Source organism: Aphelocoma coerulescens, chromosome 20 (assembly GCF_041296385.1).
Source record: "Aphelocoma coerulescens isolate FSJ_1873_10779 chromosome 20, UR_Acoe_1.0, whole genome shotgun sequence".
Lineage (NCBI taxonomy): Eukaryota > Metazoa > Chordata > Aves > Passeriformes > Corvidae > Aphelocoma > Aphelocoma coerulescens.
In genome coordinates this window covers 10,468,972-10,489,242 of record NC_091033.1, presented here as the reverse complement: position 1 = coordinate 10,489,242, position 20,271 = coordinate 10,468,972, and the positions used below count along the sequence as shown (strand labels likewise).

Below are 20,271 nucleotides of genomic sequence, written 5' to 3'. Positions count from 1 at the left end.
CAGGACACTCACAAAACCAAAACATCCCTTGACCAAATTAGGGATAAAAAATCCAAAGCACGTACTCCAGATTCAGGGTAAATTTATTAAAAACACCTTGTACTCAACAGGCCATAACAAGTGTGATGTACAGACACTCAAAGTATATTAAGATCTCTAAAAGCAACACATATATACAGATATTAAAAAAGAAGAGATGGAAATAGTTCATTTAATCTTTTCCCCTCTCGTCTTTAGGACCACCTGGTGTGCCTGGAATTACTAAAAACGGCCGTGATGGTGCTCAGGGTGAACCCGGGCTGCCAGGGGATCCTGGGACTCCTGGGACTATTGGGGCTCAGGGAACTCCAGGAATATGTGACACGTCGGCTTGCATGGGAGCTATTGCAGCATCAACTTCCAAAAAATCATAAACCAACAGTACAAGAAGTGAAGAAGTGACTGAATATTTAAATAAACAGTGCATTGTAAGAAAACAGAATCCTTCTAGTGCTAAAAGGACAGATGCTCCTTCTATTCTATTAAGTGGAGACTTTGACACAGTTCTATGAAAAAGAAAGCATCAGATGAAAACTTTAATTAAAAGATGCTTTATGACTATCTTTTCCTCCCCCCAATTATTTTCCAGAATTTTTACTGCTAAACAACCTCACCTTTCCTTCCTCCCTTTGCTCAAGAGACCTGCAAGAGGAAGCATTGCTCCTTTTTACCATCACCCCCCCATGTACTAAAGATCACGACTTTTTGCTAAGAAAATTTGAGCCTTTTCCATTGAATTCCTGGGTGCTGCTCCCACTGACTTCAGTCCTGCAGGTTTGTGCACTCAGACACGTTGTTAAGGCAATCAGGCATTTCAATAACCTGTATTTTTAACCTTCTGGCCTAAGCAATGACCATTGCTTAAATCTGGGCTGCAAGTTAGAAACTTTCAGATTGCACCTCAAATATTTGCCAAGACTAGTAAACAATAATCCTCTTGCAAGAAAATTCTGCAAAAGGAGTAATGTAAATATTTTAATTTCCAGGGAAGAATTTTTGTGTATTTCCATATGATAACAAAGGAAATGAAGTAACAGCATTTTCATGACCTCTACTTCAGCTATTTGCACAGTAATTGTGATGGAACCCCACCTAAGAAAGGATGCTCTTTTAAAGTCCAGCCAAAACCACCTGTATGAACTGTTGTAAAAATAAAAGGAGATTTTTTTTAACCTTTTCTTTGTGATGGTGTAAGTGTCATTATACAAATCAAATTAACTTGGCTAAACTCCATTTTCCACAACTGGTTTTACTAGGACTGTTTGGACATAAATTGCTGCACAATTGTTCTTACCCGTGATTTAAACCAGTATTAATTTTGGTAGAACTTTTCATACTTTAAAACTTGCTAGCATCATCTATTTAAAAAAATTAATAAAACCACTCTCAGCTCACACACAGTTCTATTTCTGTCCTATATGCCAAAGCCTATGAATGAAGCATCATATTTCTCTTTAAATATAAAAATAGTTTGTGCATTTAAATATCTACTGTTTAAAATACACCACTTTTGGTCTAAAGTAACAACACAAGAACCTGTTGGACAGCTGTGTGGCAGACATTAAAATAGTACTGAATTTAAAAATGCCAACACCATTGCACTACTCTTTGCAGCCAATTATGTTAAATATGTATGCAAATGCAAAATTCATAATATGCACAGGTTAGAAACTATGCACTTGTCCAAATAACCAATACAATATTTTCAGTTTAAATGGAAAAATGGCCATTATAATATGGTAACTTCAGTTTCTTTTTACACTGGAAGAATGAGCTTGCATCAATTCATTAAAATAACAAGCAGATAGATGTTCTTCAACTCTTCCACTCTGTACTGCATCATCTTTGAAAAATAAACTAAATGCAAACAATTAAATAAGACCCCAAAGCAGAATGACAAGCGAATTTTGTACAACTAAAGGGTAAAAATACTTAGTCATGACATTTTCTAGTAGCTTCTGGTCCCAAAGCCGCTTGAACAGGGCACTGATTTCCATTGCTGGTAGTTAACTTCCATTTCCATTTGCAATAAAGAATATTTTCTTTAAATCTCTATTTATATATATTTACAAGTTACACTTTCAAATTCCTAGTTAGCATGTAAATGGAAAGAATAAAACACAGTCTGGACTATAGTCACACAATTCAAGGTGAGCAGGTCAGGCTATTTGGTCTCCATAGCCGTGCGGTTTTCCGGTGCTGGACACATTACACATGAGTCTGGTCTTCCAAATTTTAGTCTCCTGCCTGTTTTACCACAGAACACAGTCTCAAATTCCTAAAAAAATCGAAATACAAAAAATAAATGTTATATTTAATGTAGATATTTACTTGAGATGGATGCTTTTGTTTCATTAGTGCCTTCAGTAGGAAGGAAGAGGGGCTATACCAGCAGGTTTTCCAATACACACTCTCCTAAAAATTCTTGGCAGAGCCAGATTTACTCTGGAGCTGCAACTACTGCTGAGGGGAATGGGAGCTGCTTTTAAGGCATGTAGCCTTTTAACTCTGCTCACCCACTCAATCTAGTGTGGGCATGTAGCTGTGATCCCCTGCCTGAACCAACCAGAAACCTGTGAAAGAGGTAGAAAATAGAGAAAATGAAGGAGGGGAGGAATGATTGAAGACAACCTTAATTCTATATTGTTGTCCAAATAGGATCATGCTCAGGAACTGGGTAACTAAAAAAAATTCATTTTGAAATCCGATTTGAAAACACTGACTGAGGACAGCCTGTCATTTCTCACTAGTGAACTCAATCAGCTAAAAGAAATAAAAAATAAAAATTTAAAGGAAGGTTCAAGGATATGATGGGTCCTTCACAAACAGCATCAAGTAGAAGCTTTGCATCTCAGTTATAAGCTACATTATGACAGCTTTAAAACATTTCCCCTTTTTATCGAGACCAAAAATGAAATGAGATTTCAAACCTGCTTCAGGGAGTCGCCGTGCCTTTCCTGAATGTACTTGAGGAATGCAGTTGTCCACTGCAAAGTTGTTGCCTTGTCAGTGTCAATCGTGCAGAAGGGAACGAGGAGATTGAGCTCATCACAACAAACCCGGATCCTGCGCCTGCAGGCAAACACCCAAGGTTATCAACCACGGGCCAGAGGGAAGGGAAACATACAGAAAACAGGAGCACTACTCACATGTGCTACCAGCTGGGGACTTTGGGGGCTGCTTTTTGCTTGCTACAAGCTTTGTGTATTAGTTTTGTTACACACAAGTCACCTTATCTTTACAGAACGGGTGAAATGTTTTGAAATCTTTTTGTTTGTTTACAAAGTAAAAACACAAAGACAAGACAACCACAATGAAACATAGATTTTTTTTTCCTCTAACAAACACAAAACCCTCACCTCTTCTACTGCTTTTTCTTGGAGCTAACACAAAATATGTCAAGTTTACATATACTCTGGATAATCAGAGTATTGCAGCACCCGTATTTCAGGCTTCAAAACGTGCTTCATGGCCCCTGCTCCCAGAATTACCTCCTGTCTCTCTCCAGGCGGTTGTGCCTTTCCCTTCTCTGGGCACTTCCATCCTGGGAACCACTTTGTACCTGCACACTGGAGCTGGACTGTGCTGACTGCCAGGGGCCCTGGGCAGCTGCAGTGCTCTGGTTGTTGTCCCGGGCATTCCGAATTTCACCGAGAGGTTTGCGATCCATGTTTGGATCCAACAGATTTATTCGGCTGCAACTTCTGTTTATGGCTTGCTTGCATAAGGTGTCTTGTTGGAAAAATAAAGATGAAAAGAATGACCTATTTATTAGTCTCCCACTAACCTGAAAATAGTGATCATGGAAAGCTTTTTTGGAGCTTTATTTATGTGGAATAATCTTAGAAGCTTTACTGCCGGCCCACATTGATTCCTACAGCAAGACATGTCCTGCAGATCTAGGGCACTGCTTGCTATTCCAAAATCCACACAGCTTCTATTTTCTCAGAGAGCCCACTGAGATCATGCCTGCCCTTGGTGAGCACTTGAGGCAGCCCTTAAAATGTTCTTCAGTTTGATAGTGACTGCATCTGCTCAATCAGCTTTGGGGTCAAAGAATGTACCCCTCTGCCATGGGGTTTGGTAGTGTTCGGTCAAAGGCTGGACTCAATGATCTTGGAGGTCTTTCCAACCTTAATGATTCTGTGATTCTAAAGAAACCAGTCACTGACCCAAGGCCCAGTTTATCAAAGGTACTATGTAACCTCAAGCCTGCTCATTTCAAGACAGAAGTGCTAAACAATTTTGAAAGTACAGCTAAACTCATAGGTGTTGAACTTTTTTTGCGAAATCTAGCCCCAAGTTGCCTATAGAGCATCCCTGCCATAAAAACTTCACCTCCCACACTCACTAAAATCATATTAATTCCAGAAAAGACACAAACACAGAAAAAAAATTAAGACTTGAGGACTAAGAGAAAACTAAGTGAGAAGAAGATAAATGGTTTACCTCCAACTTTAATCCAAACTTCCTCGGGCAAAGCTTTATTTATAGCACCTACTGTCTGTTTTGTGGATTCAGCTTCCTGATAGAGAAAAGGGAATGTCTTTGGTATCCCAAGGTCTTGATGTTTGGCAGCTTCCAAAATAGTGCAAGATGTTCCACAGGTCTTTGAAAACAAAAAGGAAATACTTACAGGACTATATACATTAAAACAAATGAGACTATTTTGATATATTTCTGTTAGCTTCTTAAATTGCTTTCTTAAATTACTTCTTCAGGCAGAATAAATCCCAAATACACACAACCATGAGGTTTTGACAGAGTGATGAATTTTGGGGATACCTCTGACATTTCTCAGTGCCATGCTATCACTTTTGCTTCAGAGGTTACTGCAAGTTGTGGAGGGGGAAATATCTTTATCATCAAAATGAATTAGAAAGAAAGGAACCACAGAAAATGGTACGGTGCCTCCTTCTTGTCTTGCACAGATGAAACTGATGATAAACTGATAAACTCTAGAAAAAAAGAAATCTAATGGCCTACTGCTCACTACTGGGACACAGGTAATTACAAACACCACAGAAGTGACTTGATTGTTTTAAAGATTAATAAATAAATTGCATTACAGATCATTCTGATCATCCCTATTCAAAACCCAGCCACACCCTACCACAAACCTCCAGAATTCTACTACACCTAGTAAGGTAATACTATCAGCATTGGAACTTGGCAGAGGAGAGTTACCTGTGCTTGGGAAGGATTAGCACCTCCAGCAGCAGAACATGCATTCATGGTAAAGAACGGGTAAGTAAATGGTAAGGAATGTGTGGCAGGTACAGCCTTATTTTTCCCTAGTGCAGCACACCTGTTCCCTTGCTGGTGAAGAGGAACACCCACCACTTCTGAGGGCTGGCGGATCAATGTCACTAAACTTTAAACAAAAACAAACAAACAGAAAACATACCAGGCTGACTGCTTGAGAATGAGTGCAGAAAAAAAAGTACAGCTACAAATATTCTAGAAACTATCACCAAGAAACCACTTCCATTTACTGTAAACAGAAATCACTGTTATTGCCATATTGCCCACTTCAGGGACCAAGTAAAAGAAAAGAAATATCAGCCAAGCAGGTGTTTTATTCTGTGCAGTAACAAGGTGCTTCATGCCTCAATAAAACAATTTGTCAGCACATTAAGATAGGTACAGGGTTAGACTGTAAAACAATATTTTTGCTCAAAGTTTTCCCCATAGTCAGGCCTCCACATTATAACCCGAATAAATTGTTATTATTATTATTACTATTATTATCAAAAATCTACTTTGCTTTTAGCAAACTGCATATTATAACTAGGAAATGTTCTCTTGCCTTTATTTACAGTACATGCTATCAAGAATAAAGTTGTAAAGTAATTAATTTTGGAACTCCATGCTGTACCATTTATGCAATAAACAGAGGGCCTAAGCTGAGCTCAGTGGAGTTGAAGCCACGTTTTATGGCACAGTTTAACAAAGCCCAACCCATCCTTCTCATGTATGAAAACAACCACTATTCCTAGGTTTCACTTAGCAAATCACTTTTTGAACTACATGATACATAGTTTAACAACAGAAACTAGAAGTAATTGCAACACACTTGTTAAGAGTTACTCCAGATTCTTGGGGTTCTTGACATCTGGGGTTTTCTGTCGAGCTGCTGTTGAATCTGTCTTCCAACCGAGCTCTTACTGCAGGTTTAGATCTAACCTCTGGTGCCAGTGCCGAATTTTCAACAAATATGTTTTCCTTATTCTCCCCCAAGAAATTTTCACCCTGTTTAGCTTTCACTACACTGCATCCCGAGACTTCTACAGAGCTACTGTTGGGCGCTTTCTCTCTTTGGTTCGCAGGGAGGCTGGACTCGCTAAGTAACATCATCCTGAGCTCCTGCAAGTCAGCATAGCCCAGGTGTGGGTTAGAACTCGGCCAGTAGCTGTCCCCACAAGGCAACCCTGACTGACAGGTAACTGGGCAGACCGACTGGTTCACAGAGCTGTTGGATGAGCCCCCGTCCTGACTGGTGCTGGGGGAGGGCTGCTGCAGAGGGGGTTCTGCAGAGGGGCCAGGCGAGGAGAAAGCGCTGAGCCTGGCTTCCACTTCACCTTCGCTACTCTGCGCCTCCGTGTGTGAGCAAAGTATGTGCTGCAGCTGGGTGTACTCAATGTCCATCATCTCCACCAGGCTGGCCTCGGGGGTGGCGAAGCCAAGGTTTTGCTCACCAAAGGAACTGTCACTTGAGCCTCCAGGTCCGACAGCAACGGGAGCGGGGTCAGGAACACTAGCTGGGCTCTGAGGAATGGTCTGAGGCTCCTCGGGGGCTGATCCTGACATGGCTACAGCAAACCTAATCAGTAACCAATGTCCCTTTCAACAGAAAACCGTAAAACCTTCAACAATTGGCAGTACTATCCATTAAAAAAAAACCAAAAGGCAGAAAAAATTGCACTTAACACTGATTGGCGAGGTAACGGAGTGGGGACCAAGCTGCCGCTGGCGGGGTACCTGACACCCTGACCATGTCTCCCCCCCCCAGGTGAGACCCTCCCTCCCCCTCCAGCACAGCCGCTCACGACAAACGGCCTTCACCTGTCCCCGCCCCGGCCTCGGCGGGCAGGCTGCGGGCACTCTGCGGCCTGACACCCCCTGAGACAGCGCCCGGACGGCGGCTGGGCAAGCCCGAGCGGGCGGGAGCGGGGCCCCGGTGGCCGGGGGGAGCCGGGGGGAGCCGGGGGGAGCCGGGGGGAGCCGGGGCGGGCAGGGCGGGGCGGGGCGGGGGCAGGAGGGGACGCGCGGCCCCTCAGCCCGGCCGAGCGCTGCCGAGCGCGCCGCGCACCGCTGCCAACGGCCGCGCGTAACCGCCCCCCGCGCGCGGCGCCGCCCGCGCCCCGCCCCGCCCCGCCCTGAGGCGGAGCCGCCCCCGCCCCTCCCTCAGGGCTGAAAAATAACCCAGGAGGGAGCCCCGGCCGGCCCGAATCGGCGTTAGTGGGTTTGCGTCGGGGTTGGGAGGAGATAAGGAAAGAGAACACGTGGCCGCAATGTGTATTTACAGACGTACTTCAGGTTCTGGACACACGGTGTACTGTTTTAGCTGATTTGCGGGGGTTGGCTGGGTACACGCTCTTATGCCAAATTTAAGCTAATTAAACCTATTGGCTGCCGAGTTTAAGGCTAAGATGCGTCACTCGGCTTTGTCGGTAACGGAAAGCTCACAGAGAGCAACGGCCACGGCGCAGCTGCGCCACCTGCACCCAGAGCGGCACCAGGGGCACGGAGGAGGCGAGCCAGGGCCGCTTGTGCAGGAAGGAAAAGGCTACGAAACCACCTGGTTTAAAGGAAAAACCAGCTGGATTAACGGGAATCGCTTGTCATTCCCCACGGGGGTCCTGCGGCCGCCTCAGTCCCGGACCCCGCGGGGAGAGCCCGACCCGGGCAGCGATGGGTCCCCGGCCCACCCCGCCCCGGGGTACGGATGGGAAAATTGAGAGAGAAAAAAGGTCCCAAGGCAGCGTGCACTGACATTTCCATGAAGTGCAGCCACAGCCCGACAGTTTCACTTGTGACTTTCCCTCTAGACACAAACCCAGAAATTTCAAAAGCAGTTTTGTGCACACTGAACTCAATACACACTTTCCTACTTCTCTAATCCTCCTCCACACTCCCCTTTACAATGCTCACAGTTGGAATAGTGCAGCCTTTTATAGACATAATATTTCTGCTTATATTGTTCTAGACTTTGCAGGAGGTTTTACAGAAAAAAAAGATTTCTCAAAATACTCTTTGGAAAGTTAGCTTAGTACAAACATAGACAAAAGCTCAAAATAGTGAGTTCTTTCATGTTAATCAAAAGTTTGGACAAAGCCAGAGAATTTTTTTTTCTCTTTCCTACAATGCAGGACAATCATTCAGTACCATTTTTAGTCTCTATAAATTGAGTTAAATTGTCATGTTGGGTTCAGCCAGGCTTTTACCGCCTGCTGCTGTGGAGGATACAGTAACCCTGCTGCAAAATCCAACTCCAGCTGATTGTTCACTACATAAAGCTGTGGTTTAACAAAGTCACTGCAGCCTGTCTATGCTGTTGATTTTTTTTGCTACTTGATCTCTGGGAGGATGGATTTACCAGTCCTAAAGCATAAACAGATTCCCCAAACTACTAAAGGAGAATTTCCTATAAGATGAAAAGCCACACATCTATTTAATAAAAATATAAAGTCAAGAAATTCATAAATGGTGTGACCTGAATTAATACTTTTTCTTTTCTTCAGATTTTTTGATGTAAAAATCTTCAAATTCCAAGCTTCCTGATTCAAATGCAAAAAAACCCTTCAAAATAAATTATGGGGTGCTTTAGAACTGAAAAAAAAATCATAAGCACAGATATTTGCTGCTTTTTAGAAGGCCCACAATCAAACATTGGCTGGCTGTGACATCCTGCAAAACATCTGTCTAAACACCTGTAAACTATGAGGAAATGAAACCTGTGTGCCATCAGTCTCTCGTGGGTTGTTGAGAAATAGCAAAATGTAGAAAGTAATAGACACACATTTAAGAAAAGGACAACAGCTCTCTGTAGGTGTTTATTCTACTTACAGTAACAAAAACCTGTGAAGTCCCATATTTTAATGTACAGTGATATACTTTGCCGTATAAAATACAATTTACAGAAATTTCTATCAAGTAAACCTAAACAAACACACATTTTGCATACTTTTATGTATGTCTTTAAATTAGAAACATCTCATTAAGAAAAAAAAATCTTACACCATAGTTGATGTTTGCATTTAATACGATGTCTTTGCGTGTTACCGTTTTCCCTTGGGTTCAGGACAAGAGGATCATTTCAGCCAGCAAATCCTGAATGTGCAAGGACCTTCAAGAATGTACCAGTGGGACTGTGGTGGCACACACACTACCTGTAATATAGTCCCCAAGATGCAATATGTTTACAGGAATCTAATTTTACATTTCCAAATCTAATTTAGCAAAATACCAAAATATTTACCCCAATGGTTAATTTACACGTTCAAATAAATTACTGGGGTTTTATTTCACACTTTAGAATTACGTGCTTGAGGACTACATGAGAAGTAGCAATGTGATGTATTTCACCGTGGAGAATGTCCCTCTTCAATCACAACATGATGTACCACCATAATTTAAACTTTAATGCAGCTGTGTCTTTTTCAGTGGAGAGTTTTATATACACTGCCAGCCTAAGTAGGGCCTAACAAAAGAACAGTATCATTTATTTTTCAAGAGCCCTTTTAGAATGAAAGAGCACTTCTATAATGAAAAGTTCAATCAAATTGGGACATTTCTTAAATCTGTGGAAAAATTCTAGAAAACCTAAACAAAACCAAAAAATGCTCCACTAAATCAGTTCAATTGAAGTAATAGATTTAGTGACCTATTTAACCAGATTCTCTTCCTTCCTTTGGTTTACCAATTTTCAAAATAAATGTCTGATGCTTTTATAAGTTTTGCTGGTTATAAAGGTGCTACTCTTGTATTTTCTCTAAAGACAGGTTTGTAAACATGGGATATTTAAAACCTCACGAAAAATAACTAAGTATGACTTGTTTCTTTGCTGTACATTTAACAGATGGATTCCAGACCCAAAATGTGTGTATATAAAAGGAAGATAGTGCACTTTAAGCTTATAACAGTCCATTTCCAAATCCTCCATCAGTCACAAGTAATTATGAACACTGTTCTTTTGCAGCCTTTTCCTAAACACATCACCCTTCCATTGTAAAAGAAACATGACACCAACATTTTTAGTGTGTGCTGTAGGAACAATTTTGACACCAAAATATCACGTAAATGAGATGTAAAGGTATGGCTCCTCAGGTCTGGATTAAATTCTCCTATAAAATTACAATTCAAGTTACTGGAAAACATAACTTTATAATCTTAAAAAGCAATATGCTCTTCTTAGACTTTTTCCATTTCTGTACTGTAAATGGAAACTTTAAGATAAAGATGCAAGTAGAAAAAAAATCTCAGTACAGGTAACGTTGTGAATCTTTATAAGAAAAACATTATGCACAAAATGCAGCAAGTGAAAGTCCAATATGTTCTTGCTTTTCATCTATCTGATTATTTTCATTCACAGTTGTTCAAAAATTGCTAATTTGTCAGTACATCGGGTAAGGCTAGTTTTACAACAGAACTTTTAAAAGGTGAGAATATGTACAGTATTTACAGATGTGCAGTCCTTGCTGTGTTGCAAAAGTGTATTATTTGTGGGAAGTATCAGTCACAGTTCTATGACTGATTGCTGGAAGATGAAGCTTCAGTTTCCACCGGTTTCTGAGTTTCCTTCGGTGTTTCTGGCTTCGTCTCTTTACCAGTTTCCTTACTCTTACTCCTATCTTTGCGATCTTTCCCTCTTTCCCTGTCGCGATCTCGATCTCTGTCTCGATCCCTTTCCTTTTCCCGGCTTCGATCCCGGTCCCTGTCTTTCTCTCTGTCACGATCCCTGTCTCTGCTTCTCGATCGCTCTCTATCACGTCTTCTGTAAGAGTCCCTCTCTCTGTTTCTTGTCCTATCTCGGTCTCTGCTTCTTTCCCAGTCCTTACCGCGCTCTGAATCCTTGTCTCTGTCTTTGTTTTGGCTCCTATCTCTATTTTTATCCCATTCCTTGTCTCTGTGTCTCTCCCAGTCCCTGTCTCTGCTCCAGTTTCTGCCACGGTCTCTATCCCAAGGTCTGCCATGTTCTCGATCCCTTCGTCTTTCCTCGAAGCCTCTACCTTGGCGGTTATCTGCTTGTTGAGGCTCTGGCTGATCTAAACCCTTGTCTTTATTTCCTCCCTCATATCTCTCTCTCTGTCTCCCTTCAAATGTCTGGCCTCTATAGTCAGGATTTTTGCCTTCTCGGAAGTCAGTTGTGGGCCACTGTCCTTCCGACTCAGGTCCTTGTCCAGACATATTGGAAAGAGATGCAGATGGTCCACCTTCCTCCCACATCTCTTTTCTGTGAGTCGGTGGATGGCTTGGAAGGTCCAGGAGTGGTCTTGGGGGTGGTTTCATACCTTGTGGTGACTGACCCTGGTAATGAAATCTAGGAGGTTCATCTTCTTCTGCAAACATTGGAGGTGTCCCTCCTCTTGGTCCTCCAAACTGATGTGGTGCTGGACCTCTCTGGTTGGAAAATCTGGGTGGTGGGCTCCCTCTCCGTTCTTCATATGGCTGTGGCAAAAGTCCCCTTGGACCAGGCATATGATTTGGAGCTGTACCTCTCTGCCCTTCAAATTGATTTGGGTGAGGCCCTCTTGGTCCCCCAAAATGACCTGGGGCTGGACCTCTTGGCCCTCCAAACTGAGGGCCTCCTCTCTGTCCTTTAAACTGACCTGGTGGAGGTCGTCTTTGACCTCCAAAAGGAAAAGGTGAAGGTCCTCTGTTTCCCATAAACTGAGGGGAATCTGGTCCTTCGAACTGTCCTGGAGGCCCCATCATTTCATCATATTGGGAATCTGAGAATTCCATTTGTTCCATGTGAGGCTCCCTATGATCTTCAAAATGAGATGGTGACATTCCTCTTGGACCACCATGATAAGAAGGGGGAGGGCCCCTATTATCACCAAAAAGAGGTGGTCCATGCTGTGCAGAAAATAAGGAAGGAATGGGACCCTTTTGACCTCCAAACCTTCCAGACTGAGGTCCTCTTTGCCCATCATTATTTGGAAAACAGTGCTCTTCAGGGAACTGTGGTGCTGGCCCTCTAAAATTAGGTCCATGAGGTCCTCCAGGTGCATTGAGCATCATTGGAGGCCCCCCTTTCTGCCCAGACATAGAAAATGCTCTATTTTCCTCAAAGTGCTGTGGAGGAGGTCCACCCTCACTCTGAACTGGTATGGATTCAGTTTGTTCTACAAATTGATGAGGATTTCTTTGTTCATCATATTGCACTGATGAAAGACCCATCTCCGGTTCAAAGTGTCCCACTGCCTTTTCCTGTGGAGGAAACATTGTATTTGAAAAGGAATCCCTTCCCATTGCTTCCTTTGACTCATTTGACCATGACACTTGATGCATATCTTGCAAAGACGAGCTGTCATTTGATGTGGAGAAATTAGGCTGAAAAGATGTACTTGGAGGTGTTGGAAGCAGCACTTTACGTGTAGGTTTGGAAGCAGAAGGATCTCCAGAAGCTGTTTGACTCAAGTTTTCCAAAGTAACTTGAATGGTGTGTTCAAATTTGCTGTTAGATGTCTCTTTCTGGGGCACTGTAGATGTCTGTTCACTTGAAACCCAATTATCAGCAGTAAAACCAGGCTGAGTAGTGGAAGTTAAAGCATTATCTTCCTTACCAAGTGAAGTCTGCAAAGCATTTGGAAAACTTTCTGGAGCAACTTCTCTTGTGGATATCTCGTTCTGTACTACCTGTGGCTTTATTCGAGAATCAGCATTGTCATTCTCTGTTGCCATTCTTCGAGCCTGTCGAGGATCTCTGTTCTGCCTTGGGTCACAGCCCTGGTTTAAAACTTGTGCTTGCTGATTTAAAGATGAAGGTAAATCTACTTTTTGTGTAGCTTGCTGGCCCTGATGGAATAATTCAGTCTTTATTAGGGAAGCTTTCGCTGGTGGAGGTGACATTAAAGCATCAGACACTGAAAAGTGAGCCATTGAAACACCAACAGCTGCTCTTTGTTGTCTGAGGGCTTCTTCTTGTTCCTCTAGCTGCCTTTTCTGTTCTTCTATTTGTTTGTTTAATTCTTCCAACATTTTTTGCTGTTCTACCAAGGATGAGGATGCAGATAAATCAGGAACAAATGAAGCAGATGTTTCTGAAGAACTGCTTTTAGTGTCTGTATACATTTTGTTGGGTAAATCATCAACAGTAACTTTTGCTTCTTCCAAGATAGTTTCATCCTCTGGATCATAGGCCTCATCCTCTAGTTCTGCTGTAGTAGATGGCTTTTCCACACTGTATCGTTTGTCACTTTCACCAGTCTGCATTTCAAAGGCTTTCTCTGGACCATATTCTTCCTCAGGATCATAAGGTCTGTCATCTTCCTCCTCTTCTATGGCTTTGTCCTTGGACATCTGCCCAAACTGCTGCACAATGGGATCTAACAGAGGAACCGCTGACACCCCGCTATCTGCCGCAGCTTGACTTTCCTGACTGGAAGACTGAACAGTTCCAGAATCCTTGGCAAGAGGCTCAAAAGTTTTCTTTTTCCCAAAGAGGGTCTGCAGGATGTGCTCAAGAGGCGTGGCAGTTTTTGAGGATGATGAGTGTGTGGCAGTGCTGCTTGCAGGAGCGGCCGTTGAAATCGGTGGGGTCACAGTAGTTGTGGGGCCACTTTTAATGGACGACAGTATTTTTAATACTGAAGGTGTCACTGCTGAGGTGTCTGGAACGGGAAGTGGGGGTGGAGGTGGAGGAGGAGATCCAGGAGGTGTTGTACTCACGGTGGAGTCTCCTGAATAAAGTGTGTATTTTGGGGTTTTCTTCTCTTGTGAAGCTGGAGGCCCTTTAGAGAACAGTGATGGTTCAGCTTCCTCATGTGCTTGAATTCTGCTTCGCTTCTCCTCTGTCTTTTCTGTCTCAGTGGCTGGACGTTTCCCTTTCTGACAGATGACCAATCCAAGGATTAAATTTGGCCGAGATGACTCAAGACCTGAAAGAGAACACAAATATTGTATATATAAAAACCTGATTTTTAATGATGCTTTCAGTAGAAACCTATTATTTAAAAAATTTTCATTAGTCCATAGGCATATGCATTTGTATTTCTTACTTTTTATATGTATCTATACATAAGTTTAAAAGTTTAAATTCCTTCCTCAATATTTTTAATAAAAGACTGCAGCACCAGGCATCACTGTTAAAGTGTCTCTGCAAAAGTTCAAACCAAACAAAGTTCTTATATTTTTGTATCTTTACATTGTTTCTACTGTTCAACTACCCCCACCTCTCCTGAAAAATCAAATATTTACATTTAGTTAGCAAATATACACAAAGATACTGAAAAGTGAGAAAACCTGGGCTAAACATTGCTATTTGTGTTATAATCTGTGCTAAAAGTCCACATTGACACCAGTCTATAAATATTTTGTCTGTCTGCAAGTTCAATAAACACCAGTAAAGGCAAAAGAGATCACATCAAACAGCATTTGGAAAGAGTGTTCAAGCTGGTAATTACTCCCAGTTTGTTGTGGTTTTTTCCAGCCAGATATTATTTCAAGAGGCGATAGAAGCAGAGAAACCGCAGATGTCCCAAATAAGCCCAGGAGAGGTGTTTGGTTGGGCCTGCACCTGGTGTGGGGCAAGGTGGCCTTGGAGCTGCTGGACAGTGTGGGTATTAGGCCTTGATACATAAGTAAAACACATGATGAGCAGAACTGCTCCTTTGTGAAGAACTTCAGACTTGAAGGAGAAGTATATCCAGAAATGATAAGAAAATTTCAGATAAAGAGGAAAAATGCAAAGGTCTGTAGGCCTGTCTCCTGCTATTATATTCTTTTCTCTTACACGCACAGTTCCACTGGCACTTGTGGCAGATGCCTAGAATGAAGGGCAGGGACTAAACCCTTAAACAAAACACGGTGGCAAATGTAGAAAATCTTTTAACTTCTGGACTAAATGGCTTTTAAAAGGCCCACATTTGAGGGCCACTGTCCTTCTCCCATATGTGCCATTAGTTATGATTTGCATCAGCATGGAAGCAGTAATATGGAAACATAAAATAACCTGTGAAATAGAAGATAATATTGTGGAATAAAAGATAATATTCATTGTGGATAAATGGCAAGGTGAGGCCTCTGACCTATGTTGACCCTTTTATTCAAGATCCCATAAGCAGGAGATTTTTATATATATGTTCCTTGTTCTCATTAAATCAACTTCTCATTAAGCAACAATTTTAAATATCTAATTATTAGCACCAAAAACTTTTTGATACCAATGCAACCCCCAAACCCCACAGTAGCAGATACATTCCATTAGCAAACCACATCACACATACATTATTCTGGTGAAACAATTCAGAAGTTTTACTGGGACTCCTAAATTCTAATGAGGAAACCACATAAGCTGTTTTCCTAAATTTATGTTAATGAGTAACAACTCCCCAGTTGGTGGGTGTTGACCAGTGCAGAGCATCTCACAAACGGGAGTTCACCCAGAAACTGCCAGTAGGCATTTGCTGTTCTGCTGTTGTTAAATGTTTTGGTTACCAACTTTCATGCAGAGACTTGTGATTTATGCAATTAGTCACAATGAATTTCAAACACTGAATAACTGAAATAAACAGGTGTCAAAAATCCATCAGGCAGGATATCTAATAAACAACAATTACTGAGAAATCAAGTTTGAATCCCTGTAAGAAACAGAGATCAAGTCACTAATTAAAACGGTAAAATTTTAATACACTTTCAAGGCAAAAAATTCTAGCAGCAAGTTGATAGCATTAGTTATAAATTACTGTATTTAGAATTTAGTCATAATAGAATAAATCCATTAAAACTTTTCAATACTGGAATTTTACACAAATAGAAATTTTGTCTAAACTGACTTCTACTCACTCAGTTCAGAGAGATCAAATACTACGTGATTCCTTCAATGAAGACACATGGCCAGAGCAGCTTTCAAAGGGCACATCCCCATTCTATCTCAATATCCATAAACAGGTTAAGTGCCTAATTTTAGGAACAACAAAATGTTGACTGCAGTCTGCCACTATTGCTCAATGACTGCCTTTCACAAACACACGTTTTAAAAGTGCTGCAAGCTGTGCTGGCAGAGTCAGTAGCTTTCAGTGCTAAATTATTTATAACAGTTATTATCCTATTATGCATTTGAAATCCACAGTCTGGTTTTATTGAGTTACTTCCTGTAACTAAAGCCATTAAGACAGGGTATACTAAATACTAGTATTGAATTAATACTTGTTTTCCTTATCCTCAAATACATTTTTTCATTAGATCAAGTTTACCATATTTATGTGTAGATTGGCCCCATCTTTTCCTGTCATCAGCAGCTGCTAAAAGCTGACCTGCACTGTTCAAGACAACTTCATGTCTGCCCATCCCTGACAGACCCAGGGGATTAGACTGAGCACACCTGTGGTGAATTTTAAACTGCAGAGACCAAGACAAGATTTTATCTATATTTTATCAATGTCATTTAAATATTTGTCCCAATTAATCATGAGAGCAATTGACAACTGTCATTAGATTTGTGCCCCTTAATTCAGGGCTGCAGATCATACTGTGGCACTGCTCCACATTCAGGCTCCTTTGCTGAGTGGAACTGGCTGGCACAGAAAATTGGGTTTGTAATGCCACATTCCTCTACTGCTGCTGCTTTTCCTAATGAAATCTGCTCAGCTGAACACATCAAACTCCATTCACAGTTCAGGTAATATTTTGGTCCGTTTGGTTTTTTTAAGAGCATTCCAAACAGCATAAGGAGACTTCATGCCTTTGTACTTTATGAAAACCCACAGTCCCTATCAAAAACTACCAAAAGACATATCAGCATTTGTGGAATCTTTGCTGATATATGTCTTGTTTTATTAAAATTCAGCTAGGTAAGATAGCTGCTACATTCCCATCACCACTAAATCCCTCAATAAATCACTTTCTATTAGTAATTAAGTCTGATTATACTACTTTTTAGAACTGGAAGTGGTAAGTGTGTATGTGAAACAGAGAAGTGAATTCACATACCGTAAACCACTGCAAAAGGACATGCAGAAGAGCCCATGACACATAAAATCTGGTAATATATATCTGAGTTAATGAAATATAAATCAGGATAACCCTCCATTTTCCTGTTTTTAAGCCGCCCACGTCACAGTTTTCTGCAGATCTTCTAGGTACTAGCGCAGTCGTCAGTTGTGTTCCAAATCCAATCCATCAGCAAACAGGAGAAATTCCTAATCCGTACGTGCCTGATGGAACTGGCTGATACAGCTGGAATATCTTCTAACTAGGATTTCTGGAGTGGCAGGGTTTGATTGTCCTCTCCCTCCTCCCCCCTCAGCTCATATCTAAATATGATAGACCATCTAAAAAGGCAATGCTTTTCCAGGCCTTGCTAGACTCTACTGGAAGGCACACAATTAAATTTAAGGAGACAATGACCACGTTCCACAAAATATTTTTATTGATCGTGAAAGAAAGAAAACACAGTCAATTCCATCAGATGTCATTAAAAAGTGTGGATTACATGTTGTGGTTTTCATACATACACAAAACAAGAGGAACAGCTTACCTGATTCTTTTCACCTGCTTTTAAAACACAACACAACTTAGCACAGCTGTGAGATCAAGGCTGCCACAGGAGTTTCCAACAAGTGTTAATTGATGGCAGAACTCTTAAGTGAATCTTCTGTGAAACTGTTCCATCTCATGGCCTGCCTGCCCTTGGAACCTTGTTTCTGCTAACCTTTATCTACTTGGCCTACAACTATTTATGTCAATTTGAAAACCTGACTTAAAAAATTTGCCTCCATGAACACCTTCAGATGAGACCTGAATTTGTTCTGAGCAACTCCTTCTAGTTTTGAAATACTTTTGCACTTGAAACTCAGAAAAACCAGTCTGACATTACAAAGATCTCTCATTAATAGTAAAGTTTGGCCACATTTGCCAACTTTCAATCTAAGGTAAAGAGTTTAATTTGAAATGAAACCCATAATGGAGAAGTAAAAGAAGTGTAAAACAGAAAGCTGGTATTTCCACAGGAATGAAGGAGGCAAAAATTAGGTAAACTGAGTTATTTATCAGACCAGCAGACATTTACAGCAGATTCAATGGCCAATCCCATCCTTGTGCTACTGCCCAAAAAGGATGGCATTTCTTTAGTTCTGCCTGGAAAAACCAGTCCATGAGTTAAGACTCTTTGCCTACATCCCTGTGCCAAGGTGTTCTGTATTTGGTGTTTTGACTTCTTGGCTATAAAATAGCAGTAAGTTTTTGCCTACCTTTCAAAAATGCAGCAAGTAACAGACTACGAAGTGCTGAGATTCAACAATTTTAGTTATACTGTAATTTAGACAGCAATAATGCCTTTTTAGCTACTGCCTAAAAACAAACACCTATTCTGTGCACTGTTCAAAGGACAGATAAAAGAGGTTTGAAGTGTATGAGAAAAATCTTGTCTGGGTATGCAGAGCAAGCACCCTTGGCCATCTCATGGAGGAAGGGACAGCACTTAACTCATGATGTTCCACCTGCTGAAAACCTGTCCCAGCCACTGCTGCTCCTGAGAATGCTTTATTGAGTTTAGTGCTACACTTGTATCTGAGGAGTAGGGCTCAGTCAGCTTCCCAGAAAGGTGAACTCCTTGTTGGTTGTTCCATACCTACCACGTAGTGCCAGCCATGGCCGTGACAACGGAGTTCTGCCTTCATTGCCACCTGCAGCTCTTCAGCTTCTCAAGCTGGTATTTACTATAAAACCTAGATCCTTGTTTGGAAACTAAGCATATGCATCTCCTTATCCTTAGATGAAGATGACTTCAAATTTTGTAGAGGGGTGTTTCATGGTTGAATTCATCCTCAGTTCTTCTGTCACCATGTTCAACATGGGGCAAACTCACCAAACACTATTACAGGTAATTTTATCTAAAGATAGAAGATTCTAACCCTAAGGAATGGGTCCCTTTCTCCCCAAAGAAGTGATTTTCTGAAGTCAGTGATTTGACTAGAGTTTGACCCAAGTAGAACAGAACATTTCCAACACCTCGTGCCCCACACTGCATGTACAGATTAACTCAGCCTGGACAGTGACAATCCAGTGGAGCCGCCAGAAATGTTACCTGTGTCGTCACTCTGACTTCTTGACTCCTCTGTGGGATAAGTTTCCTGCTTGAATTAAGTGATGGTGAATGGCTTGTAAGGGTCTAGGGTTTGTGAATTTAGGAGTTGCTGATAATAGGGTGGGAGCTTTTTGTGGTTTTGTTTGGGTGTTTTAAATATAGTGGCTGTTTCACATCCTTGATTTTACAGGTAAACTCATTCTCCTAAGACATAAGAGCATCTTGTTGGAAGGACTAAAGTTTGGACAATTTTATCTTAGCAGAATTGGATTTCCAGCTCTTCCCTAATTACGTACTTTAAAACTGGTTTTATATAAAAAAATTTAACTAATGATTACATTAAATATTCAACAATTTGTCTCAGATTGCCTTTTGTCTTGTGATTTTACCTAGCATTGAACCTCCCCTGTTTTGTGCTTACCTGGTCCCTCAAAGGGCAAGAGTTTGGAAGGAATTGGGTCCTTAGAACTCAGGGGGATCAGGTAGAGATCCTTGACATGTCTGTTGTTATTAGCTACAACACCAAAACGACCACGACTGCTAAAATAGGAGTAGAGAGAGATATAGGCAACTTCTTCTTCTTCTGTTGCAGGATGGAAACGAATCAAACACAATTCCTGGAATACAAAAGCAAAGTGGAAAAATTCAACCTGCAACATACCAACAAATGAAATGGTAAAGGGCAGATTCCAGGGGTAAAAATAAACCATATATTTATCACTCCAACTATGCCTTCAGGGCAACACTCTAGATTTAAGAGACTACTGCTGTTCAATTTGCAACATTAAAATAGAATTAGGTTTGTCATTTTCAGAAACACAAATTACTTGTGTATCTTACATCAAACTGAACAGCTTGAGGCTCAAATGAAAAAGAAATGGAAAATTCTTAGTTTCATGTTTATCTCTATACTGTGTATCATTTTTTCACTTCTGAAGTGGTTTTAATACAAAAATATATTAAATACATTAAATGATAAC

The 20,271-nt window shown here is 41.3% G+C and overlaps 3 protein-coding genes across 6 annotated transcripts in view; 1 reads left to right on the top strand and 2 right to left on the bottom strand.

The window, feature by feature from the left end:
• The window catches only part of COL9A3 (collagen type IX alpha 3 chain), a 34,148-nt gene extending 31,958 nt beyond the window's left edge, over positions 1 to 2,190 (top strand). Inside the window, exon 32 of the mRNA XM_069034566.1 lies at positions 238 to 2,190. Within this exon, the coding sequence (XP_068890667.1) occupies positions 238 to 413 (176 nt within the window). The 3' untranslated portion in view covers positions 414 to 2,190. The remainder of the gene's footprint in view (positions 1 to 237) is intronic.
• Positions 2,191 to 2,538: 348 nt separating this feature from the next.
• TCFL5 (transcription factor like 5) lies at positions 2,539 to 6,996 on the bottom strand. Of its 2 annotated transcripts, XM_069034018.1 has the most exons (6): positions 6,116 to 6,996; positions 5,227 to 5,413; positions 4,489 to 4,648; positions 3,531 to 3,771; positions 2,970 to 3,111; positions 2,539 to 2,612 (listed from the first exon to the last, which is right to left on the bottom strand). In XM_069034018.1, the coding sequence occupies exons 1-6, from the start codon at positions 6,847 to 6,849 to the stop codon at positions 2,565 to 2,567; spliced, it is 1,512 nt and encodes a 503-aa protein (XP_068890119.1). In that variant the 5' UTR covers positions 6,850 to 6,996; the 3' UTR covers positions 2,539 to 2,564. The 2 variants fall into 2 exon arrangements, with proteins under 2 accessions (XP_068890119.1, XP_068890120.1); XM_069034019.1 differs by lacking the exon at positions 2,539 to 2,612 and having other exon boundaries at positions 3,009 to 3,111; positions 3,602 to 3,771.
• A 2,085-nt stretch (positions 6,997 to 9,081) lies between these two features.
• DIDO1 (death inducer-obliterator 1) overlaps positions 9,082 to 20,271 on the bottom strand; it is a 54,664-nt gene continuing 43,474 nt past the window's right edge. For 2 of the 3 annotated variants that reach the window (XM_069034187.1, XM_069034186.1), the window contains 2 exons: positions 19,713 to 19,908; positions 9,082 to 14,144 (listed from right to left, as the gene is read on the bottom strand). In XM_069034187.1, coding sequence (XP_068890288.1) covers positions 10,786 to 14,144; positions 19,713 to 19,908 — 3,555 coding nt within the window. In that variant the 3' untranslated portion in view covers positions 9,082 to 10,785. Of the gene's footprint in view, positions 14,145 to 17,629; positions 19,909 to 20,271 lie in introns of those variants that run through there. The other variant, XM_069034188.1, reaches the window with a different exon arrangement.

Coding starts and splice junctions, on each gene's coding strand:
- TCFL5 (XM_069034018.1), bottom strand. CDS start 6,849: ATGTCAGGATCAGCCCCCGAGGAGCCTCAGACCATTCCTCAGAGCCCA. Junction 4,649..5,226: donor CTAATCCTTCCCAAGCACAG/GTAACTCTCCTC, acceptor TTGTTTTCAAAG/ACCTGTGGAACATCTTGCAC. Junction 3,112..3,530: donor CGCCTGGAGAGAGACAGGAG/GTAATTCTGGGA, acceptor GTTTGCCTGCAG/GCGCAGGATCCGGGTTTGTT.